The sequence below is a fragment of the Triplophysa dalaica genome, chromosome 4 (assembly GCF_015846415.1).
Source record: "Triplophysa dalaica isolate WHDGS20190420 chromosome 4, ASM1584641v1, whole genome shotgun sequence".
In the NCBI taxonomy this organism is placed as follows: domain Eukaryota; kingdom Metazoa; phylum Chordata; class Actinopteri; order Cypriniformes; family Nemacheilidae; genus Triplophysa; species Triplophysa dalaica.
Window position 1 is genome coordinate 20,491,711 of NC_079545.1, and position 25,872 is coordinate 20,517,582.

Below are 25,872 nucleotides of genomic sequence, written 5' to 3' on the forward strand. Positions count from 1 at the left end.
ACTTTTCTACCATAAACCCACTCCTTACATTATTGATGTTATGAAACTCTAGGGAGAGAACCCAATTGCAGGCAGAGGCAGGACGAGATGATAATATGGGTAACAGATATTTGACAAAGAACAGGAACAAAAAAGCCAAAACAAAACCCACGAGGGGGAAAACAAGACAGGATAAACAATAATTCTAACAAGGACAATGACTAACTAAAACTAAGAAAACAAACACTTGAACAACACTAACATTAACTAAACTAGACTTACTACACAGAGGGAACAGGACTTGGTAGACCAGGTAACAGGATACAGCTACACGAACAGACGAAGTACTTGATACAATGACCAGGTAGGATCAACATCTCACACAGGTACAGACAAGGGACAGCTTACAATGAACGCACACAGGACAATGAACATGAGGATTCTTTATAGGGAGAGAAACCAAGAGGGAACAGGTGCAAGGGATAAACAATCAAGGAAAGCTAATTAACACAAACTAGGAAACAGGAGGGTAGGAACGATGACGCAGACCAGAGAGAGAAGAAATCGTCTCTCTCTCACATGAAACAGAGGATCCTGTATGATTCCACCTCTAGAACAAGAAATACCTGACAAGGTGAGGTGGAATCATGACAATTGATTTCAACAAATTTGATTCTGAATTGCCTTAGGATTTTTCAACAACTGATTCTTATAATTCTGAGGTTTCTCCACACTTTAACTTCTTTTTATCTTTATATGCTTCAGATCTTTGCAGTTGGTATACTGAAACACAGTTTAGTGACTTGTGTAGAGATCTGCCATCTAATGTTTAGAAATTATGATAAATTTATTAAATACTTATTTTCACTTAAATAATCATTTTCTATTATTGCTTTATATGAAACTTGTCTTACAGAGAAATCTAAAGAAAATTATAAATTACCTAAATATTATTCAGTTCATTGTGTAAGAAAGAATAGGGTGGGAGGTGGATATCTCTGTTCATTCATGAAGATTATACATTTAAAATTAGGGATGATCTTTGTTTAAAACCAACTAGGGCTTAGTGGAATCCTTATTTATTGAGCTCTTTGGTGCTTCTGAAGGAAAGAATGTTATAATTGGTGCTATTTATTGATCCCCTGATTCTAGTATTTAAGATTTTTTATGAAAGTCTGGCTAATTTATTGGAATTTACTCATAATGAGGATGAATACTGTTATATTTTGGGACACTTAAATATAAATCTCTTAAAGAAGAAACTTGATACCTCTATATCAAATGTTCTTAATATTCTTTATTCCAGTTTCTACTTTCCTCTTATTCACAAACAGAACATTCAGCAACCCTATTCTAACACAATTTTTAGGTCAAGAAACTAAATCTGATGTTTTATTTCCAGATTTGTCTGATCATTTTCTTTTATTTCATTATTCTGTTATTAGGGTTAACAGAGTTAAAGTATCAAAAGTATGAATTATATATCAGGAACTTTTTATATTGTTTCTAGTTTCAAGCCACCGGACTCTCTCTAAAAACTGGGCAGGCATAGTTCCAGAGTATTTAAAATTGGCTAAGGTTATTCCACTATTTAAAGCAGATGATCCTCAATCATTTAATAATTAAAGACCTATATCTATTTTGCCCTGTTTCTCAAAGATCTTGTATATAAGAAGATTCTTTCTCACTCAAATTCAAATTCAATTCTTTACAAACATCAGTACATATTTCATTTAATTGCTTATGCTGATTGGATTAATTTAAATAAGTTATCATTAAATATAAAAAATATATAATTTTATTATTTTTGGTGGGAAAAAAAGAAACTCTAAAGATTTATCAAAAATTACAATTAAGTCTACCGAGGTGCCTTAAGTTTCATCCACACTATTCCTGAGAGTTTTTATTTATGAGTGGTTGAGATGGAAGGAACATATAGATAATGTTAGCAGAAAAATAAATAAATCCAAAGGTATAATATGGAGGGTTAGGTAACTAGTTACTACAGAGTGTCTTCTTACACTTTATTATAGTTTAATTTAGCCATTAATTTAGCCTCTCTTACATTGTTTGTCCAAAAACTTTCCCTTAAATTTTCCAGAAACGTTTTGTTAGGATGGCAACCCATTCAAATGCATATACCTCCTTTTCTATTTCTATTTTAGAATCGTCATGTACTTACAATTTATGTTTATCAAACATGTATTTTCATTCATAAGATATATTGAATTTAATGATATATTCCTGAACAATTTAAGATTAATTTTAAGTAAACTCAGAGGCTCACGGTCATTTTACTCGTCAATTTTCATATTTTCATGTTCTATAATATGTTACTTGTAGAGGACAATACTCTATTAGATTTAGGGGTATTAAATTATGGAATGGTTTATCCTGTTTGGCTAAAAAAATGTTCTTTATCACGTTAAAATATGTATTTAAAGGATAATTGTTTGGATGCTCCGTCAAAAAAAGTTTTTGGGGTTTTGGTGAGTAAAATGTTTAAAGTGTAATTTATGTATGTTTTGTAAAATAGTTTTTTTTTGTTTTTTTTGGTGTATTGTTTTGGGGTTTTGATATAATCAAACTTATGTAATTAGGCATCATTTTATTTTCACTTTAATAGTCAATAGTTACTTTTATTTAAAAAAAAACTTGAATATATTTATATATCATTTTACGTTGTTCAAAAATAAACTAAACTAAACTGTTGCATACTGGCATAAAACATAAAATCTACCACAACCACTAAAATGTGTGTCAGTTTGTTTCATTCAAGTCATACAATGGATTATAGGTGTATTTATAAAAAATCTTTTTTTTAGTTTGTATATCAGCTCTTTGGAATGGCAGCTCGGTCAATCAGACTCTAAGATCAGAACAAACTTTTTTATTCGGAAATGTAATGGCTATAAAATGCTGAAAGACTCACAAACTTATTTTATATGAAAGAACTATATATTTTGTTTTATTCAAACCATTCAATCTTTTATTTTATACATTTGTTTCTTCTCTTCTAGAGTCATTCATTCACTCACTACCTCCCTCCATACCTGACTCCCTTAAACCTGGCTCAGACTACAGGAGTTTTAAAATCCTGACAGATTTTAAATTCTGGTTGCAGCACACACATAAGGAGAATCTTGACAGATTCTCGATCTTATTTAAAATCTTAAACAAGCTCAAACTCATCAGTGGACAACTAAATATATACCACACATATTTACATATCCATAGGATCATACAATGCAGTTTTGTAAAAGGAGCTAATAGTTACCGTTTACATGGGTTTAATATTTTTAGATGTTGACAACACATCTACATTTGAATATTTTTTATAACACTACAAAAATAGGTTTGCCCTTTGTAAACTTGCATTTCTGAAAACCTTTGGGGGGTAAAGTTGTGTTTTTAAATAAGACTAAAGATAGCAAGTGCGAAAATAAAAAATAATTGATTGGAAGTTTTTTTATTTCATAATTGCACATGAAAAGACATTCTAAGACAACCAAATACAGGATAATATTAATATTATCATACCAGAGGACGCCTCTTACGTCATCTCACCGGGAAACAGAAGTAAACAAAGGGACATCGCAGTTCATTTCACGTGATCTATTTGTCCTATTTGAAAAAAGGCGTATTTCCACCATAGATGAAGGAAATGGAGCGGCCATGCATCAGGTCTAGAGTAGAGTTGAGCCAGGTACTCGGCTGAAACGAGTATCCGGTACGGATAAAGCACTTTTGCCGAGTACGAGTATCATACGAGTAATACGAGTCAATATATGTGCTCGGATTGAATAAAAATCCTCATTGTGTTGCTGACTGTGTCCGCAGCTCTCTCTCTCTGTCTCTCCCTCAGTCAGTCAGGTTCGCGCGTGTTTTCCGTTAACGTTTAGGTCTCTTCAGCTTCAGGTTTATTTTTACTTCGGTTTGTAGTACTTATTAACCAGTAGAGTTTTGATAAACGTGTGGTTTGTTCAGACGCGGTGCATGGTAGAATGCGACTCGTGTTGCGTCTCTGCCTGTCGGAGTTTTATTTTCTTTTTTAAAACGTCAGCTGGCTCTAACCAGTTTTTTTACTTCACGTAAACTCTTGTACATTACATTTTACTTCATAATTGCAACCGCATGTGTTGTATTCATTGTTGCAAAACTTGTTCTGTATATAGTTCGTTTGTTTTCGTGATCAAAACCATTGATCTGAAGCTCAATGCTGATGCTGCCATGTAAAAAAATTCTAATCAGCAATAAATATAACAATTTCTGATCAACCCATATCAATTGCATGCTTAAAATAACATAACGGTTAAAGCCCCGCCCATCTCAAGACAACCCGACCCAATTTCCGGGTTAAATCCCGCCCACTTCAGGGTTAGGCCCCGCCCAGTCCGAGTACAGATACAGATAATTCATATATGGTCTCTAGAGTGTGTAACTGTACCGTATTGACTGTACTACGGCGTATCCGCGGTGAAAAACAAATGATTCTGTAGCAAATATAGCAAGGGACACGGGCGCCGTATAGGGGGGGAAAGTTAGGACAATTCCAAGGGCCCATGACTGACAGGGGGCCCAAAATAGGTAAAAACTAATATAACATTATCAAACCATCATCATTCATAATATATATTTATATATTAATACAATTAATGATATCTTTGTTTTTGCCAGTAAAAGTAAATAAACCCCATTGACTAAAAAGTAAACATCCATATTGACCGACCACCCCCCTGTATCTGCATGAAATGGTTTGGTCCTACCTTAGCGTTCTCAGTGACGGTGTTTAGTTGCAGTCAGTAGATGTGCCATAACTACAGTTACCACAATGTTGCCTAATCAAAATCAGCCTTTAGCATTGTTTCTCAGATCAGGGCCGCAAAATCCACTTTCCTGTCGAGTTTAGCACAAACTCTGCAGGAAAATGGATCTCGCGGGCCAGAGTTGAGAACCACTTGCCAAGAGTCTGTAAGTGGTATTAACCTGATGGCTCAATGTCCATAGTGAAATAAGCTAGCTAGCAACAGAAGTGTTAGCCTACATTTAATTACCATTTAATCAGTGCAGGGAAACGTTTATCACTATAATAACCCTGGTGTGGAAATTCCATTTTACATGTCCACTTTATTTTCTTGTTGGCATATATGAGCAGCTAATTAAAAAAATATCTGCCGCTTTCATTGTTTTGAGATAATGATGTTAACCTTTAAGTTTATTCGTTTTTAAATCTTTCATTAATAATTATAAAAATAATTAATAATAATAATCCTGATAAGAGAATTTTCCTTTTTGTCAAATTTTACAATACAAATACATTGAGACTGTAAAAGATAGCCTTCAGCACATTTTTTATGATTGCTTTTAATCTAGCTTCAAAAAGGGAACTACATACTAGATTTTCATGCATGTACAAATCACCAGCAGTAAATATTGTGCTAGTACTAGTATTGAACTACAAGAAGCAAGACAGTTGAAAGCCTTTAATTAGAGTTATGTAAAGCTATTGATGGGACAGTTAGGTCCTAGAGATGTAGTGACAGCAACTGCGCAGAGGGGGCCCAATTTGACTTTTTGTCATGGGGCCGAAAATTCCTGGCGGAATTCCTTATACGTTACTGTAGCAAAACCAGGGGCGCCGCCAGGAATTTTGGGCCCCATGACAAAAAATCAAATTGGGCCCCCTCTGCGCAGCTGTTGTCATTACATCTCTAGGACCAAACAGTCCCATCAAAAGCGTTACATAACTCTAAATAAAGAAATGACACCGTCTTGCTTCTTGTAGTTCAATACTAGTACTAGCACAATATTTACTGCTGGTGGTTTGTACATGCATGCAAGTCTAGTAAGCAGTTCACAATTTGATGAAAGATTAAAACAGACCATAAAAATGCGCCGATGCTGGCTTTTGCAGTCACAATGTATTTTTATTGTAAAATTTGACAAAATGGAAAATCCTCTTAACAAAATTATAATTAATTATTATTATAATTATTAATGAAAGATTTAAAAAAAGAATAACAAACAAACTTAAAAATTGACATCATCCCTCAAAACACTGAAAACAGCAGATTTCTTTACTTAGCTGCACATATATGCCAACAAGAAAATAAAGTGGATAAAATGGAATTTCCAAACCAGGGTTATTATAGTGATAAACGTTTCCCTGCACTGATTAAATGGTGATCAAATGTAGGCTAACATTAGTCTGTTGCTAGCAAGCTTATTTCACTATCGACACTAAGTCAACAGGTTAATACCACTCACACACTATAGGCCGGTGGTTCTCAACTCTGGCCCGCGAGATCCATTTTCCTACAGAGGTTATCCCAAACTCGGATATAAAACACCTGAACAAGCTAATCAGCGTCTTTACGATAGATGCGTTCAACTTCATGCATCGCTGCGCAAATCTATCATCATTACAGTTTGACACCATTTCCTCTCTCTCTTTCCGCTCTTTCCTTTTTTTAAAACCAGATTTTGATTTAACGTTACTAGGCAACATTGTGGTCACTGTCGTTCTAGCGCATCTACTGCAACTAAACACTGTCGCTGAGAGCGCTAAGGCAAGACCAAACCATTTCATTCAGATACAGGGGGGTTGTCGGTCAATATGGATGGTTACTTTTTGGTCAATGGGGATTTTTTACTTTAACTTCCAAAAACAAAGAGATCATTAATTGTATTATATAATAATTTATAATGAATGATGATGGTTTGATAATTTTATATTAGTTTATACATATTTTTGGGGCCCCTGGCATTCATGGGCCCTTGGAATTGTCCTAACTTTTCCCCCCTATACGGCGCCCATGAGCAAAACTGTAGCAAGATGTGTAACATTCAATCCTGGAATGCTGTGTTTTTGTCGCGCTCGGAATGATTCTCCGTCTGTCAGTCCAAAGCCGCGGGAACGTATTTTGAGCAGGGGTTGCTATAATGTTTTTTTACTAGGGCTGAAGTTATGACTGTGCTTTGGGCGAGCAGCTTAAGTTTAATGTTAATAAATAACGCAAGAAAACAATTGTCGCTGCCGAGAATAAAGATGAATGTGATTATAAGATACAGCATAGAAAACAAACACATAAACGCCTGTTATATGTGTACCTATAGCCAAATAGCAATCTGTTAAACGAAACAACAAACTGCGCGTTAACGGCCTGTTTATTCACGAGCCTGGCTCCGCTTCGCGAGCCTCCGCTGTCCGCGCGCGCAACTCCCCAAACGGACGAGACGTTTATACTTGACGCGTTCGCCGTTGAGATTATTCTTTGAAACGACAGGGGGCGCAAGAACGAAATAACTGAAACTGAATAATAAGAAACTGTAAATCCTCAGAAGGTAGAAGAAATGTAGCAATTTTACCGGAATTACGTCAGATCATTCAGAATGGCGTCTTGCGAGCAGCTGCTCGACAAGGAAACGTAGGAGATTTTGTGTTGTTGCTACTATCAAAAAAGGGCTAAAACGTGGAGATGTTGAATAAATCGCTCTTGTGAAGCAGATGCGTGTGATGGACGGGGAAATACATTTCGAACTATTGTTTGTTGATTTAATACATTTTTATATCAAACTTTTTGCACCCAGGCGACGACTGCGAACTAGCGAGGCGTACTACCTGTTCAGACAAAATCTCTTCAAAGCTTTCATGTTGTCAAATGTTGTGCACGCCGCCACGCTCACCCAAAGCGAACACGGAGATGAAGTCATATTTGGGGCGCGCACCCAGGCGAACTAGCGAATGCGTCGAGTATAACCAGCCCTTTAGCAGTTAACTTACCCGGTACATTTAAAACCGACGCATCTTCTCCCCATCTCTTTCCTTATCTGTGCGGTTGTGGTATGTTTTAGAGGATACATTATAATGACGAGCATGTTGTTGCCACAAATTGTTCCTCCATCCCCGCTGTCCAACGTACCCTTGCTGGAGCTTTTGCGGCCGACATTTTTAAACGTCTGTCAGTCATCTCCGTCACCTTGCAGATGTGTCTCTCATTGGCTGTAGTGAAAGTACAAACTTCATCACCCCGATTTAAAATCCTAAATGTCAAACATGTTTGATATGATCGGGCGGCTCAGATTTCGCTCGGAGCAGATCGAAGGTGTAAGATTCGATCTGTGAACGCCTCACATAACGTGATAATCTGGGCCGAACTCGGTCCCGATCGAGGGAAATGGGGGTAAAATCTGGCCGAGAATCCTGTAATCCGAGCTATAGGCTTTAGTCACACACTCACTCATCTATTCATATACTTAAATTGCTGATTGATGAGAATGGCATTGAGCCTTGTTTATCAATACAGTATGCCAAAAATGTTTCCTTGTCTTCTTAAAACTGAAATAACAACAAAAAGTCATCCTTCGCCTTGGATAATTGATCCCTCAGGACCTTTCAGAGGACATTTTGTTGATCATACCGGTGCATCCGCAAAAATACAGGCTCTGTAACCTCTCCACGGAATAAGTCTCTGTGACTTTGTACTCGGTACCATGCTTAATGTAGGTTTCTGCAACACCTGGTAAAGACACACATGTTTTATTCATGTATATTTATGTTAATGCCTTTATGTAGGCACATATTCAGCATGCAAGCAACTGCTTCATATATGTCCACAATATACTGACTTCACTCCACTTCCGTGTTGAAAATCGAAAAGGAAGGCAAAGGTGGGAAGAAAACCAGAAGGACAGATAGATTTTTTTTGGCATACTGTATAAATAAACAATGCCTAAAGGTCAATGCCATTCTTATCAATCATCAATGAATAGATGAGTGAGTGAGACTCAGGGAGGCAGGGATGGAGGGAGGTAGTGAGTGAATGAATGACTTAAGAAGAGAAAGAGCACATGTATAAAATAAATATATTCAATGATTTCAGAAAATTCTGTGTGTTTCTTAAATACAGACATTTGATAAAGTACACTAAAATATGTACAGCATAACTTAAAAATAAAAGACACACTTTACTTAATGGTGTCTAACAAATTTAAACAATTAAGTTAGATTTTTTTAAATTATTTAATTGGGGTAACAATATGTGCCACATATTTACCGTGACACATTTGGCCAAAAAAGAGAATCAATAATAAAAACTATTGTATATATAAAAAAATATTTTATAGTGCAGCAATGACAAGGTAAGCTAACTTTTACATGATGACTAGCTAGAATTCTATTTCATCTAGTTCAGTGATGGGATGGGACTATTTTGTATTTAAATACCTTTGATTTTTTGTATTTAAATGTGTTTAATCTTAGTATTTTTGTATATTCAAACTAAAATACTTTTTGCCATCACCCTCCTTATTAGATTGCAGTGTTTCAAATACATCCATTTGAAATACAAAATACTATTAATTTTGTATGTAAATGCATTTAATTTTTTTAATAATAAAAAAAAAAAGAAACTGCAGTCTTATAAAGAGGTTGATTGGCAAAAAGTATTTTGTATTATGAAAATACGAAAATACAAAGACATTTTTAAGAATGTAAAGTTCTACTTCTGTAGTTATTTTGGTGAAAGTAACTCAAAAGTATTATAGAGGTCATGTAACGTATTACAATTCTGATACAGTAATCTGGTAAAGTAAGGGATTACTTTTAAATAACAGTAACAAGTAATCTGTAATCTGTAATGTATTACTGTTTGGATGTAACTTGCACAACACTGCGAATGATGACTTGGAAACATGCTATAAGCATCCTCTTCTCTTTATCCTCTAATCATAACTCTTGCTTAGAGGTATGAGTTATAGTATGAGGTGGGTCAAATGACCTAAAAATCGCTTTCATAAAATCAAATGATAGCACCAGATGTACCTTGCCAAAGGTAACATCTATAATTTGTTCTTACATTATCTATGGAAGATCTATCATTTCATACAGTCATGTGAGCACGATAATATTGCAGCATCCCTAGTTATATACATATATATTTGTTTTTTGTTAAATAGGATACATGGGGGGATTCCTGAAAGTAGGGTTAACTTAACACCAGTTAAACCCTGAACTCTGTGTTGATTACCCTGAACCGTGCTTACTCGGGGTGTGTTGGTTCCAGAAGACGTTTAAAGGGTAGACCTAATTTTAATTATCAAGTTTAGATTTGTCAAGATGTGTTCCTAAAAAAGTCTACCTTTATTTGTACCCCCCACACGCACGGACACACAACCACGCACAATAGTCTGAGGATGTATGATTGTTCAGAATTTACAGTGTATGACTAGTCAGCCAAGACAACCATGCAGTTGTGGTTGAGCCAAAATTAGAACAATCCAACCGCCATATACAGACACAAGTTATTTTGCATGTGAGGCAGTTCAAGAAATCTGATCCCTGAGACTGCTTGTCCATGTAATGCAAACCAATCAATTGATGCAATAGAATGTAAAATAAACATATACATAGGTATTTATGAGAAGTGTTGTTTGGATGACAGTATGAGATTGATTCCCCAAGTTTTTAGATAATAAACAAACAAATGAATTAAAGTTACCACTATACTGCTGGTGATTTTAGCATCCAAAGATTTAATAAAGTAGTAATTTTCTTGTTAAAAAATATTTTCATATTTTCTTTGCATATGAGAAGAAAGTACAGCATTATTAAGTGTTGTCTCAATTTAATGTTTAAATATCATCAAATATTGAACAATGTTTTATCTAAAAACCTTAGTATAATTGTCAAAAGCTTTCAAACCTAAGCAAAACAACTTAATAATCAAGAATTTTATTATCTTACATTATACATAAAATGTGACAAATAGGCTTGCATTTCAAGTGTGAAATGCTAAACAGCTGCATGTTGACTTTTTGCTATTTCAACTTGGCTAGCAACGGTTGGTCCACCTGATCACTTTCTTAACTAACATATTAGCCATATGTGGTGTTAACCATATTTAACTTTTGCATTGCTGGCAGAGCCAGTACAGTATAAAGGGCAGAGGCAGACCTGGAGACATTTGCATCCAGAAGACAAACCAAGTTTGTTGTGGTAAGACAAGCTTTGATTTCCTTAATACAAACACAGTAAATTACTAGATTTCATACCTATGTTTTTGTAGAAAGCACAATGTTTATGTAGAATGTGACCTCCCTATTCCTTTGTTTATTGCAGAGTAAGGAATTTTATCGGCATCTGTGGCAGTGCGAAAAGGTAAAGGTAATATTTTACAATATATTCTTCACACTGGTTAAAATCACTTCATCAGTTTAAACAACGTGGTGACAGAGGCTGTGTCGTATATATTTTATTGTCGTTTGTTTCTATTTGTACAAAAAACTGTTTAGTTGTACCAAAAATGCTGGTGACAAATAAAATGTGTCTAAAGTTCAGAACCACAGTAAGAAATAGTAAGAACAGTCAATAGATTTTAAAAGATCCTTTTAATATTTTGTTAAAACTGGAGGGAAAATATTTCAACAGTAAGCCGCCACCATGAGTACGGACGCGGAGATGGCCATTTATGGCAAAGCTGCCATTTATCTCCGTAAGCCTGAGAAGGAGAGAATTGAGGCTCAGAGCGCACCCTTTGATGCTAAGGCTGCCTGCTATGTGACTGATGTCAAAGAGCTGTACCTCAAAGGAACAATCAAGAGCAAAGATGGTGGCAAAGTCACTGTTATTGTGAATGATACTAAGGAGGTAAAATATCCACATTTCTCAAAGATCATCATTAAAAAGAACGTACAAATCTGATGTTTGCTGAATCACTTTAATAGGAGAGAGTTGTTAAGGAGGAGGATGTTAGCCCAATGAATCCTCCCAAGTATGACAAGATTGAGGACATGGCCATGATGACCCATCTCAATGAAGCCTCTGTGCTGTATAACCTCAAAGAGCGTTACGCAGCATGGATGATCTATGTAAGTTTAGCAGAAAGTAAAACATCATTCAAGTTCATTATGACTGTGATGCTGCAATCAGATGGTTTCACTGTTCATTTCAGACCTACTCAGGACTCTTCTGTGCTACTGTGAACCCCTACAAGTGGCTCCCAGTGTATGATGCAGAAGTGGTGTCTGCCTACAGAGGCAAAAAGCGTATGGAGGCCCCACCCCACATCTTCTCTGTCTCTGACAACGCCTATCAGTTCATGCTCATTGGTAAGTGCTGAATTTTGATATTGATTTGCTAAATTATGGTTTCTGTTATTAATGAATCAATTATCTAAACAAAATTACCATTCAATTTACAGACAGAGAGAACCAGTCTGTCCTGATCACGTATGTATTTACTTTTATGAGATGTTAAAAACTGTTATATATTACTCTCATGAGATTTTTATTTGTATTGTCATATTCTGTCTGATAATCACCTCTTGTAAACCAGTGGAGAATCCGGAGCTGGAAAGACTGTAAACACTAAACGTGTCATTCAGTACTTTGCCACAGTTGCAGTGCATACTGACAAGAAGAAAGAAGGTGTCAGCCAAATCAAGGTGTGATACAAAAAGCAATGTTCTTAATACATAAAAATAAAACTCTCTATTAATATTATTATTATTAATTTAAGTTAATACATTACCCTCCTAACTTCACAGGGATCTCTTGAGGACCAGATCATTGCTGCTAACCCTTTGCTTGAGGCTTATGGTAATGCCAAGACCGTGAGAAATGACAACTCCTCTCGTTTTGTAAGTTTTCAGTTTCAAAGAGTACAATAAGTTATTTTTATATATAAATATTTATTGTGAAAGCCTTGTTGCCACAAAAGCAATTTACATGTATTTTATTTGAACAGGGTAAATTCATCAGAATTCACTTTGGTACCTCTGGAAAACTGGCTAGTGCTGATATTGAGACATGTAAGTGACAGTTAATGAGAATTTCCAATCTGAAACTTAGGCAACTGTTTGATTACCACTAAATACTTAATTTCTTGACCAGACCTGCTGGAGAAGTCTAGAGTGACATTCCAGCTTTCAGATGAGAGAGGCTACCACATCTTCTACCAGATGATGACCAACCACAAGCCTGAGCTGATTGGTAGGTCATTCAGAACTTTAAAATGTCAGATAATGTTGTATAATACTCAACATTGCACTTTGTATGTTACAGAAATGACGCTCCTCACCACCAACCCCTATGACTTCCCCATGTGCAGTCAGGGTCACATCACAGTGGCAAGCATTGATGATAAAGAGGAGCTGGTTGCCACTGATGTGAGTCATTATTTTTTGAAAATGGCAATGATATTCTACATATATATGGCAGGTGCTTTGACTTATACCTACCTGGGATTTCCAGACTGCTATTGACATTCTGGGCTTCAATGGTGAGGAGAAGATGAGCATCTATAAGTTCACTGGAGCAGTGCTGCATCATGGTAACATGAAGTTCAAGCAGAAGCAGCGTGAGGAACAGGCTGAGCCTGATGGCACAGAGGGTGAGACTTTGTGATTCTATTTGCATGTTGAATAATGGTCATGGGAATAAATTTAATAAATTTGAGTTTTCAACCACAAAATTCCAGATGCTGACAAAGTTGCATACCTTTTGGGCTTGAACTCTGCTGATATGCTGAAGGGTTTATGCTACCCAAGAGTGAAGGTCGGAAATGAGTTTGTGACCAAAGGTCAGACTGTGCCACAGGTATGTATTAACATGCAAACAGCTACAATTTAAACATGACAATTATAAATCTGCCTAATAATTACAAAAGCATAGCTTCAAATGAAATGTACACTTTATTATATCTACAGGTCTACAACTCCGTTAGCGCTCTGGCCAAATCTATCTATGAGAGGATGTTCTTGTGGATGGTTGTTCGTATCAACCAGCAGTTGGACACAAAACAAGCCAGATCATCCTACATTGGTGTGCTGGATATCGCTGGCTTTGAGATCTTTGATGTAAGAATTATTCTCTTTTCTCCATTCTGATTCATATCAAAGTCCATTTACGGAAGTCGTGCCACTCCGTGGCCATGTTTGCAATGGCTCTGAGCAGCAATTTGAGTCAAAGCAATATATTAATTATTAAATCTATCTATTTAAATGGGGGAAGGCACATATTTCTAAAATCACTGGCAAAAATCCTGATTAAACAGCATATTTCAGATCAATGATTAAAAAGGACATGGACTGTATCATAAATTTGTTTGAAAAGCCTACCTTGTGGCAAAAAATAAGCTTTTTCTATGTCGCCTTCTCTACTTCCTCTATGCGCAGGCTGACAAGGGCCTCATAAGAGCCCCGCCCCAGAAAATTGTTTTTGTAATATTAAAATCTGTGTTCATATCCAGTTTTCAGAAAATGTTTCTTTATCTCTCTCTCCAGTACAACAGTATGGAGCAGCTGTGCATCAACTTCACCAACGAGAAACTGCAACAGTTTTTCAACCACACCATGTTTGTGCTGGAACAAGAGGAGTACAAGAAGGAGGGCATTGTTTGGGCATTCATTGACTTTGGCATGGACTTGGCTGCTTGCATCGAGCTCATTGAGAAGGTTTTGACTGGTTTATAAAACTCTTCATGCAAATAATTTTAGATTTTCAATCTCTGTGACACAAGTATAACTCCCCTTTTTTAAAACAGCCCATGGGTATCTTCTCCGTCCTTGAAGAAGAGTGCATGTTCCCCAAGGCCTCAGACACAACGTTCAAGAACAAGCTGTATGATCATCATCTTGGCAAGTGTAGTGCTTTCCAGAAACCAAAGCCTGCCAAAGGCAAGGCTGAGGCTCACTTCTCCCTGGTTCACTATGCTGGAACTGTGGACTACAACGTTACTGGCTGGCTGGACAAGAACAAGGATCCACTGAATGAGTCTGTTATACAGCTGTACCAGAAGTCTTCTGTCAAATTGCTGAGTACTTTCTACCCACCTGTTGTTGAAGGTAATTAAAAAACCCACATTGTTAATGTAATGATTTTTCCAGTTAATTTCACTCCAAATTTGTGTTGCACATATTTCTTGTCATTATATTATCTGTATCTGTCCTTTTTAAACAGAGAAGGGAGGAAAGGGAGGCAAGAAGAAGGGTGGTTCCATGCAGACCGTGTCTTCTCAGTTCAGAGTATGTCATTGTCCAAAATTACAAACCAAATAATGATTGAATTAATGATGAATGATAACACTGAAACTGTGAGCGATGTTACAGGAGAATCTGGGCAAGCTAATGAGCAACTTGAGGAGCACTCACCCCCACTTTGTACGTTGTCTAATTCCCAATGAGTCAAAGACTCCAGGTAAAATAATAAAGCACTCACATTAATTCTGATATTAAAAAGATATTAAAGTTATGTTAATGAGAGGTGTTGTTCATCTACCAAACTAATGCCATCCACTGTTTTCATAGGTCTCATGGAGAACTTCCTGGTTATCCACCAGCTGAGGTGTAACGGTGTCCTGGAAGGTATCAGAATCTGCAGAAAGGGCTTCCCAAGCAGAATCCCCTATGCTGACTTCAAACAGAGGTAACTGGGACCATGAAAATGTTGATTCTTGTTTGAGGCAAATCTTCATTATATCAAAGATGTAAAGCAGTTTGATTCATCCACAGATACAAGGTACTGAATGCCAGTGTTATCCCTGAGGGAACTTTCATGGACAACAAGAAAGCTTCTGAGAAACTCCTGGGATCCATCGATGTTGATCATGAAGAGTACAGATTTGGACACACAAAGGTTCACATTCTGCTTTACAATTATCTGTCTTTCAAAAATAATGTTTACTGTAAACTCTAAGTGGCAGTTTTCAGGACAGGGAATCTTTCTAGTCCTAGACTAAAATAAATGTCAGAGCGGTCCAAACTGAAACCAGTTTCCGCTGACATATCTTAAAGTCACATAAAGGAGAGAAACAGCGGTCAAATATTATGCGGACTGTAAATTCCGAAATTATATTAATACATATAAAAACTTTACATTCTAAAGCTGATGTCATCAGCCCCCCTGGTCAGAAAAAAACGTGCAAACCAGTATGCAAGCGTTGTCTAGGAACCCAAAACTCCAATGGAGAAAAGAAAATCTCCAGGGGAACCAGTTCCCATCTGGCAAAAACTGCAGCATCTCTACAAGCTCGACAATGTTTCACAACTAGGCTAAATAAAAAGAAATTACACATAGTAAAAAGGTAGATAAAGGTTTAATATGATCATTAATATTCTTAAAGCAGTTGACATGTTGTAATGTAGACTTGTCGGGTTGCTGCTTCCTTGTCTCAGCTCTACCATCTGGTCTGGGCATAGACTGCATCCTGCTTGCTGTGGTAACCTCGGAGCAATGAGAAAAGACAGCTGAGAGTAGAGCACTTTTCTACCTTTGGTGCAACAAGTACATGTATTACTAATGCAGCCTAAACCCGTAGAGGATTTGTATTATAGACGCATATGAGGCAGTTTGGATATATTCTTAAAATGGTCACCTCATTGTTTATTGCTACAAATGTTTTTTTTTTACAAAAAAAAAGAAAACGGATAGGTAAGATTGAAAACCATTTCAAAGCTATTCCATTAAAGCAGACGTGAGATCTATGTAAGAGTGTAATGTGGTCAATGGTTTCGAATGCAGCACAAAAATCTTCAAGCCACCAATAACGAGATACAGTCACGGTCAGACGCCAAAAACAGATCATTTGTAACTCTGATCAACGCAGTCTCTGTACTGTGATGTCATTTAAATCCAGACTAGAATTCTTCAATGAAATCATTCCTTTGGAGGAAGGAACAAAATTGAGTTAAAACTATTTTTTCAAGTAGCCAACTCTAGAACTGAAAGGGAACTTCGATATGGGCTATCAATTTTTTTTAAAAGAGGCCTTATAACACCCACCTCAAATGCTTTAGGCACGTATCCTAGTGTCAGAGATCAGTTCAAAATTGAGGAGGATCTATCATTTCTGGGAACATATCCCATCTAGTGCATTATGCGTCATTCACCATGTAGGACATAATAAATGTAAAAACAAGTGACTGATTTGAGGCGCTACTTTCGATGATCTCCTAGTGACGGGGCAGGACTCTTCAGATTCTAAAGCAGATTTGATTGGACAAGAACTTTGAAGCGAGGCTGAACTGTAGTGTGATGTCATGGAGTTTCTAGATTTTTTTGAGCCCAAGTTAAGGCTATAAGTTTAATAGATTATTTCTTCTAAATTGGAGTTTTGTCAGCGCGTAGGAGCATATCAGCTTATTGACGTCCTTAAGGCTAGTTTATTTTTAATAAAAGGAAAAAAACTTTCATTTTGATTTTACTGGGGCTTTGAAGCATATTAAAAACCTCAAACATTATAAACAACATTAAAAGCTTGAATTTTGACCAAAAGGGTTGGTCAGTGCCATTGTGTTGTTAGGCATGTTTGTAAAAACTACTAAATGTCCTAATTAAGCAAAAGCCTAGTCCTGGATTAAGATGATCCCTGTCCGCGAAACCATCGCGAAATTATATTAATCTCTATATTTTTTGCCTAAATGCAGGTGTTCTTCAAAGCTGGTCTTCTGGGTACTCTTGAGGAGATGCGTGATGAGAAACTGGCTAATCTGGTCACAATGACTCAGGCTCTCTTCCGTGGTTTCCTCATGAGGAGAGAGTTTGTGAAGATGACGGCGAGGAGGTGAGTAATGTCATGAGAGATTCAACACGCTCTGGCCCTTATAATAACTCAACGAAGATTTCATAACCTATAACAATATCTTCTTGATATTCAAAGAAACATCCTGTAGTAAATATGCAGGACCTGTAAAGTAAATTATTCTGACACACACCACATGTATCAAATGCAATTGACCCTTCGCAGAGCCCGCTCCCTTGTGTCTGACATCAGCCAACGCAAACCCGCTACACTTAAGAATATTTATTGTTAAATAATCAGTTTGGCAAAAAAATATCTGTACTTTCACATTTTAAACACAAATGTTAAAAAATCTAACAGATTTAGTAATGTAAACATAATTTCATAAAAAGTTCTGGTAACATAAATATTAAAGGACATCAATCCCTGAAACAACAATTGACATGGTTTCGTTGCCAGTGAGCAATTTCTGTGCTTATGCCAGTTTTGAGATCAGTCTCTTTTTGTTCATTTCTGGGTTGCATAAATCAAGGTGTTTAATTAATGCGCATTAAGACGAAGAAATATATAAAATAAAGTAACTTAAATAATTTAATTAAGTTATCTTAAATATGCAATTCTGGTGTACTTATTTGTTTAAGTTTGTCTACTTTATTTCATAAAAAGGATAAAATTTATATTAAAGTCGCACTTGCTAAGAATTGGTGAGAACTTTAACTCAACAGTAATCAAAATTATAAAGTTCTGCTTATTTAAACCAAGAACCTCTAAAACTCAAAAATGTTGAGGCAACGACCATGAAGATCAAATTTTTCCTCCGAAAACAAAATTATGGCAGTTTGGTGAGATGCAGGCATTTAGCGCAGATCATAGGACATAAGTATTTAAGCCAAAACGCCAGAAAAGGCTTCTTTTATACTTCTTGCATCCAAAGTGACAAAACTTTTAACTGGGATCATTTTCATAAAGTGTGACGGGCAGCAACAACCGTGAAGGACTTTTCAAACTGCATAATAACTTCAGTCAGTTTAACTATGGTTTGATTGTAGGGCAAAATGGCGAATAGCCTTGGATAATAATAATAATCTCGGAGTTATGATCGGTCCGGTCACCTGATCACTCAAACTCCACTCGAAGGGTCATTTAAACCATCATTTTTCTTTTTTTGTCAGGGATGCCATTTACACCATTCAATACAACATCCGCTCATTCATGAATGTCAAACACTGGCCATGGATGAAGGTTTACTACAAGATTAAGCCTCTGCTAAAGAGTGCTGAGACTGAGAAGGAGCTGTCATCTATGAAAGAGGATTTTGCAAAATGCAAAGAAGATCTTGTCAAGGCTGAAGCTAAAAAGAAGGAGCTTGAAGAAAAGATGGTTGCTCTGCTCCAAGAGAAAAATGATCTGCAGCTGCAAGTAGCCTCTGTAAGTATACTTTATTTAATGCCAATTTATTCGAAATTGAGGTTTTCATGTTTTTAAAAGGGACATTTTTTTTTCTTCAGGAAACTGATAATCTCTCAGATGCTGAGGAGAGGTGTGAGGGTCTGATCAAGAACAAAATCCAGCTTGAAGCTAAACTCAAAGAGACGACTGAGAGACTGGAAGATGAAGAAGAAATCAATGCTGAACTTACAGCCAAGAAGAGAAAACTGGAGGATGAGTGTTCTGAACTGAAGAAAGACATTGACGACCTGGAGCTCACCTTGGCTAAAGTTGAGAAGGAGAAACATGCCACTGAGAATAAGGTTTGAGACAGTTGTTTCTTAACAGTAAAAAGTGCTTCAAATCTTATTCCTTATTAAATCTACTATTTTTTTATGGAATATGAATTGGATAAAATAATATGGTATTAAAAATCACACAGGTCAAGAACCTGACTGAGGAAATGGCAGCTCAGGATGAGAGCATTGGCAAGCTCTCAAAGGAAAAGAAAGCTCTCCAAGAGGCACATCAGCAGACTCTGGATGATCTCCAGGCAGAGGAAGACAAAGTTAACACCCTGACCAAGTCCAAGACAAAGCTTGAGCAACAAGTTGATGATGTGAGTTATTGATCTCTTTATAACTTGTTTTTCAAAGCGTTGTTATGCGTCCATTTATTTTGAAAACATTGTCTATGTTGATGTCTCATAGCTTGAGGGTTCCCTTGAGCAAGAGAAGAAGCTCCGTATGGACCTTGAGAGAGCAAAGAGAAAGCTTGAAGGAGATCTGAAACTGGCCCAGGAATCCATCATGGACCTGGAAAATGACAAGCAGCAATCTGATGAGAAGTTGAAGAAGTAATTTTAAAAACATACTTCCATTAAAACTGTTTTGTTGTATTGTGATGTTTTATACATGTTTTTTTTTTTTTTTTCAACAGGAAAGACTTTGAAACAAGCCAGCTGCTCAGCAAGATTGAAGATGAACAATCTCTTGGAGCTCAACTTCAGAAGAAGATCAAGGAGCTGCAGGTATTAATTTGAACTTTTTGCGACACTTTAAAAAGTGAATCCAAGATTCCGAAAGTGTGTCAAATTACCTGCTCCTGTAGGCACGCATTGAGGAACTGGAGGAAGAGATTGAGGCTGAGCGTGCTGCTCGTGCCAAGGTTGAGAAGCAGAGAGCTGATCTCTCTAGGGAACTTGAGGAGATCAGTGAGAGGCTTGAGGAAGCTGGAGGAGCAACTGCTGCTCAGATCGAGATGAACAAGAAGCGTGAAGCTGAATTTCAGAAGCTTCGTCGTGATCTGGAAGAGTCCACTCTTCAGCATGAAGCTACCGCTGCTGCCCTACGCAAGAAACAAGCAGACAGTGTGGCCGAGTTGGGAGAGCAAATCGACAACCTCCAGCGTGTCAAGCAGAAGCTTGAGAAAGAGAAGAGTGAATACAAAATGGAGATTGATGATCTCTCCAGCAACATGGAGGCTGTCGCCAAAGCAAAGGTTGAGAATTTATTTTCTTGAGGGACAAATAAAACGTGATTTAGATGCTCAAAGTATTAATGGTTTTGCTGTTTTCAGGGCAATCTTGAGAAGATGTGCCGCACACTTGAGGACCAACTCAGTGAAATCAAGTCCAAGAATGATGAGAACCTCCGCCAGCTGAATGACTTCAGTGCTCAAAGAGCAAGACTTCAAACTGAAAATGGTAAAATACTGTTCATTTTGTTATTGATTTCAAAATATTTTTATCCTATTCAAATTGTTTCTATTTAAACAATATTACTTTATTTTATTTAACAAATTTCATCTAATGAACACATATTTGTAATTGCCAGATTTAGTTTTGAGAAATGTAACTTAATTGTGTATTAAAATTAGTGCTACAGTAGTGAATTAAACTGGATAAACATTGGCAGAATGTGACATAACGAATCTAAATCTCACAAGGTGAGTTTGGCCGTCAGCTGGAAGAGAAGGAAGCTCTTGTTTCTCAGCTCAGCAGAGGCAAACAAGCTTTCACCCAACAAATTGAAGAGATTAAGAGGCAGATTGAAGAAGAGGTTAAGGTAATATAACAGAAGCATTGATCCTACACATTTGCCAATAACAACAAAACAAGGATAGTAGCATCTGACTTGTTCTTCTAGGCTAAGAATGCTCTGGCCCATGCAGTGCAGTCAGCCCGTCATGACTGTGACCTGCTCCGTGAGCAGTTTGAGGAAGAGCAGGAGGCAAAGGCTGAGCTCCAGAGGGGAATGTCTAAAGCAAACAGTGAGGTTGCTCAGTGGAGAAGCAAATATGAAACTGATGCCATCCAGCGCACAGAGGAGCTTGAAGAGGCCAAGTACGAATTTCTGAAAAATATGATATGTTTTTTTAAATGACATATATGTTCTGACTGATGGTAACAAAATGCACAACAGGAAGAAGCTGGCTCAGCGTCTGCAAGAGGCAGAAGAACAAATTGAGGCAGTGAACTCCAAATGTGCCTCTCTGGAGAAGACCAAGCAGAGACTACAGGGTGAAGTGGAGGACCTCATGATTGATGTGGAGAGAGCAAATGGATTGGCTGCAAACCTTGACAAGAAACAGAGGAACTTCGACAAGGTAAAGCATTTTTGAAATTACATTTTTTGTTAAACTAACAATATTTTTAACACTCTACAACAAAAAAATATTTACTCCGTCCCAAAGATTCTGGCTGAATGGAAACAGAAATATGAGGAGGGTCAGGCAGAGCTGGAAGGTGCCCAGAAAGAGGCTCGCTCGCTCAGCACTGAACTTTTCAAGATGAAGAACTCCTATGAGGAGTCTCTGGATCAGCTGGAGACACTCAAGAGAGAAAACAAGAATCTGCAGCGTAAGAATGAAATTTTGAATAAATGTTTAGTTTTAATGTTTTGACATGTACGTCACTTCATATTGATAATGTTTTCTTTCTCACCTGTAGAGGAGATCTCAGATCTGACTGAGCAGTTGGGTGAGACCGGCAAGAGCATTCATGAGCTGGAAAAGGCCAAGAAAGCAGTAGAGACTGAGAAGTCTGAGATTCAAACCGCCCTGGAAGAGGCTGAAGTGAGTATCACAAGATTAACATTTTACTTGAATTCTTCAATAACGGGTTCTTAAAGTTTTTTTTTTACTTTTTACAGGGCACCCTGGAGCATGAGGAGTCCAAGATTCTCCGTGTCCAGCTTGAGCTGAATCAGGTGAAGGGTGAGATTGACAGGAAGCTTGCAGAGAAGGATGAGGAGATGGAGCAGATCAAGAGAAACAGCCAGAGAGTCACTGAGTCCATGCAGAGCACACTGGACTCTGAGGTCAGGAGCCGAAATGATGCCCTGAGAATCAAGAAGAAGATGGAGGGAGACCTTAATGAGATGGAGATTCAGCTGAGCCATGCCAATCGCCAGGCTGCTGAGGCCCAGAAACAGCTGAGGAATGTTCAGGGACAACTCAAGGTATGTGACTTCCCACTTGACCTCATCACATACAAAGCTCTTAGACTCTGAAGGATATTATTAAAGTATCTTAGGTAAATGTTTAGACACAAATTTATAGGAAAAGTTTTGATATGTTTAGGATGCCCAACTCCACCTTGATGATGCCGTGAGAGGACAGGAAGACATGAAGGAGCAGGTGGCCATGGTGGAGCGCAGAAACACTTTGATGCAGGCTGAGATTGAGGAGCTGAGAGTTGCACTGGAGCAGACAGAGAGAGGCCGCAAAGTGGCTGAACAAGAGCTGGTGGATATCAGTGAGCGTGTTGGACTGCTGCACTCTCAGGTACCAACAAATTTTCTCGTATTTAATTATTTAATTTTGAACAGTGCTATACATTTCAATATCTTTCCCATTCTGTAGAACACAAGTCTCCTGAACACCAAGAAGAAACTTGAGGCAGACTTTGTTCAGGTCCAGGGTGAAGTCGATGACACTGTACAGGAAGCAAGAAATGCAGAAGAGAAGGCCAAGAAAGCCATCACAGATGTGAGAAGAATAACTGCTGACCACAAAGGGTTTTAATCAAGCGTATAAATTAATGTTTTTCTTTATTCATCTAAAAGGCTGCAATGATGGCTGAAGAGCTCAAGAAGGAGCAGGACACCAGCTCTCATCTGGAGAGGATGAAGAAGAATCTGGAGGTCACAGTGAAGGATCTGCAGCACCGTCTGGATGAGGCTGAGAATCTGGCCATGAAGGGAGGAAAAAAACAACTCCAGAAACTGGAGTCCAGAGTAAGATTTATTTTAGTTGAATATACACGGTCATGATAAGGCCATTTTGAAGTAAATGTCATCCTATTTTATTCATGTATATTATGTCATGGATTAGCGTATATCCTTTGAGTGAAATTATTTACATAATATCTCATCTTCAGGTTCGTGAGCTTGAGGCTGAAGTTGAGGCTGAACAGAGACGTGGAGTTGATGCAGTTAAAGGTGTCCGCAAATATGAGAGGAGAGTAAAGGAGCTCACCTACCAGGTATGCAGTTGATTAAAATTTCATTTCAATTTATTTTGGTTATATTTCATTCTAATTTGTGTGTGTTTCCTGTAGACTGAGGAGGATAAGAAGAACATTACCAGACTGCAGGATCTAGTTGATAAGCTTCAGTTGAAGGTCAAGGCTTACAAGAGACAGGCTGAGGAGGCTGTAAGTATTTCGTTTGAGAATTATAAAGACCTCGATAATATTTTTGTAACCTGAATATTGATTTTTGACTCTGCAGGATGAACAAGCAAACACTCACCTTTCCAAGTTAAGGAAGGTGCAGCATGAGCTGGAGGAGGCTGAGGAGCGTGCTGACATTTCTGAGTCTCAGGTCAACAAACTCAGAGCCAAGACCCGCGATGCTGGAAAGGTAAGTTTAAGTATAATGAGACAAATTAATTTCAATATCATAAAAGCCATTTCCATTAAACAAGTATTTATTTTTAGCCTATATATAAGGGATAAATCATGTTTATACTTTAATTAAATACTAAATTCAATTAAATGTTCAGTTTTCACTCTAAACATGTTTGTCACCTTTTTTTACAGGGCAAAGAGGCAGCTGAGTGAAAGCCTTCACATCCTAAAACGTTGTGTCTTTAAAAGAACCCTCAAATAAAACTTTCTTCTTTGGATTTCTTGAAATTTCTTCTTTTGGATTTTGAGGAATTAATCATAACACTTTATGTAATAGTATTTTCACTACAGTATAAATGCCCAAATAGTCATATCATTTTCTCTTCAGTATACTAATTTATACTGTAAATAATTATTAGAGGTCTTATCCATTTCAGCTCATTTTCTAATCTTATTTTTACTTAAATGTTGAGTAAGAAATCACAACATTTGCCAAACTGTTTAGTTTATTCAGAGTAATCCATGCAACATGAAGTTATTGTTGATTTAATGCATCCCCATAGAGCATATACTATCCAGCTCTTATAGCATCACAAAAAAATCTTTGGTAACAATATGTATTTATAATGCATTACAAAAGTAACTTTTAAATGTGGACACGATACCTTATAAAAGATGTACAAATATAATATTTTGTATTGACTTATAAATACACTATAATAATAATAATAATATAATTTTATGTATAATATAATTATAATTAATTACTAACCATCTTAGTTAATATACGTTTTAACCAGTTAAGAATATGACCAGTTAATATAATTATAATATTATGTAGAGGATTCGATGAGGAACAGTAATATTTAAACACTATTCTTCACAAAATTTCTAAAATTACCATGAGCTTTGATCGCAATTATAAACAATATATTCTCCACCACCCTTTGTAAGAGAATCAAATATCAACCTACATTGGGATGAAATTTGGGGAAATCACTTACCATTAAGAGCAGGTAGCAAGAATCTGCATGTGTAGGGATTCCGGATTATGAGGATGAACAACAAACAATGTCGAATGTGAAATAAAACACGACTTCATTTCCTAGACTAGACACATACTAATCTAACATACGCTCACATACAGTTTAGCATTGGAAGAAGGTTAAAGTTGAAGCAGAGAAAATAACAGAGCATTAATTTATGGAAGTATTTGATATTCAGAAGATCAATAGCCTGAACAAAACATCAGTTTCTTTTTGTAAAGCACCTTTGTTAATGGATTACTGATGCTCTATGCATCCATTAATAAGACTAAGTTTGATACTTGCATGTCTTGCCCATCAAAAGTGTCCTGATGCAGTTTGTTGAGGCTCCAGTTGATCTTGGCTGGAAGGGATCAGTGAGAACCAGTTTTATGGAGAGGATCTGTATCTGGAAAGACGAGGCCGCAGCCTGGCTGTCACGGGACAGAAAGACTCAGACGCAGGATAGAGCAAAAAATAATTTATTATAAGAACAAAACAAAAGGATAACAGAAAAAGCAGAGCACTCCAAATGCTTGCGACCGCTGGGACAGTGGACAGAGAGTAACGCCGAAGGACGTCCGACCGGAAGCTCTCTATGCAGTCTCACTGTCCGGAAGAGCATAAATTATTTCCTCTCCTGATGGCCCTGGAAAGATAGATGTACAACTCTCCTTAAAGAGAACAATTCAACAAAACAATTTTGGATTAATGTTTAAGACAGACATAACAACAAGAACATCAATACATGGAAAGGTTATAAATGAATATATGTGCATTTCTATATAGATTTTCTAAGGATTGTATGTTTGTCCCCAAAGTGAGTTAAGAGGGTTCATCTAATCTACCTACATATGATTCGGTCGTAAAATACTCTTGATGGTTTGGTGTGGGTTGCTATGGTCACCAGAGATCTGGACCTGCACCTTTTTGTTAGTTGCAGATTGGGGGCAGGTGGGTAGCTTGCTGGTTGGGTGAGGGGTGTTGTTGTTATATTTAAGAAATATAACTAGTTATTGCTTTGTCTGATTGGTCTCAGGCACTACAACAATATAATCATATTATCATTA

The 25,872-nt window shown here is 37.1% G+C and overlaps 1 protein-coding gene across 1 annotated transcript; it reads left to right on the plus strand.

Annotated features, from left to right (window-relative positions):
- Positions 1 to 10,839: 10,839 nt before the first annotated feature.
- On the plus strand, positions 10,840 to 24,024 carry LOC130419809 (myosin heavy chain, fast skeletal muscle-like). Its single transcript, XM_056746787.1, has 41 exons — positions 10,840 to 10,975; positions 11,099 to 11,143; positions 11,408 to 11,626; positions 11,704 to 11,847; positions 11,931 to 12,087; positions 12,180 to 12,207; positions 12,314 to 12,422; positions 12,525 to 12,617; positions 12,725 to 12,788; positions 12,871 to 12,969; positions 13,042 to 13,145; positions 13,231 to 13,369; positions 13,457 to 13,575; positions 13,686 to 13,835; positions 14,262 to 14,432; positions 14,522 to 14,822; positions 14,938 to 15,002; positions 15,087 to 15,174; positions 15,285 to 15,402; positions 15,489 to 15,612; positions 17,403 to 17,539; positions 18,670 to 18,925; positions 19,006 to 19,248; positions 19,368 to 19,544; positions 19,636 to 19,781; positions 19,865 to 19,955; positions 20,036 to 20,425; positions 20,504 to 20,630; positions 20,873 to 20,991; positions 21,073 to 21,269; positions 21,349 to 21,532; positions 21,620 to 21,785; positions 21,876 to 22,000; positions 22,078 to 22,386; positions 22,508 to 22,711; positions 22,790 to 22,915; positions 22,993 to 23,163; positions 23,307 to 23,411; positions 23,487 to 23,582; positions 23,659 to 23,790; positions 23,970 to 24,024. The coding sequence occupies exons 3-41, from the start codon at positions 11,420 to 11,422 to the stop codon at positions 23,988 to 23,990; spliced, it is 5,802 nt and encodes a 1,933-aa protein (XP_056602765.1). The 5' UTR covers positions 10,840 to 10,975; positions 11,099 to 11,143; positions 11,408 to 11,419; the 3' UTR covers positions 23,991 to 24,024.
- The last annotated feature ends 1,848 nt before the right edge of the window (positions 24,025 to 25,872 follow it).

Coding starts and splice junctions, on each gene's coding strand:
- LOC130419809 (XM_056746787.1), top strand. CDS start 11,420: ATGAGTACGGACGCGGAGATGGCCATTTATGGCAAAGCTGCCATTTAT. Junction 21,786..21,875: donor AGAAAACAAGAATCTGCAGC/GTAAGAATGAAA, acceptor TCTCACCTGTAG/AGGAGATCTCAGATCTGACT. Junction 22,387..22,507: donor ATGTTCAGGGACAACTCAAG/GTATGTGACTTC, acceptor TGATATGTTTAG/GATGCCCAACTCCACCTTGA.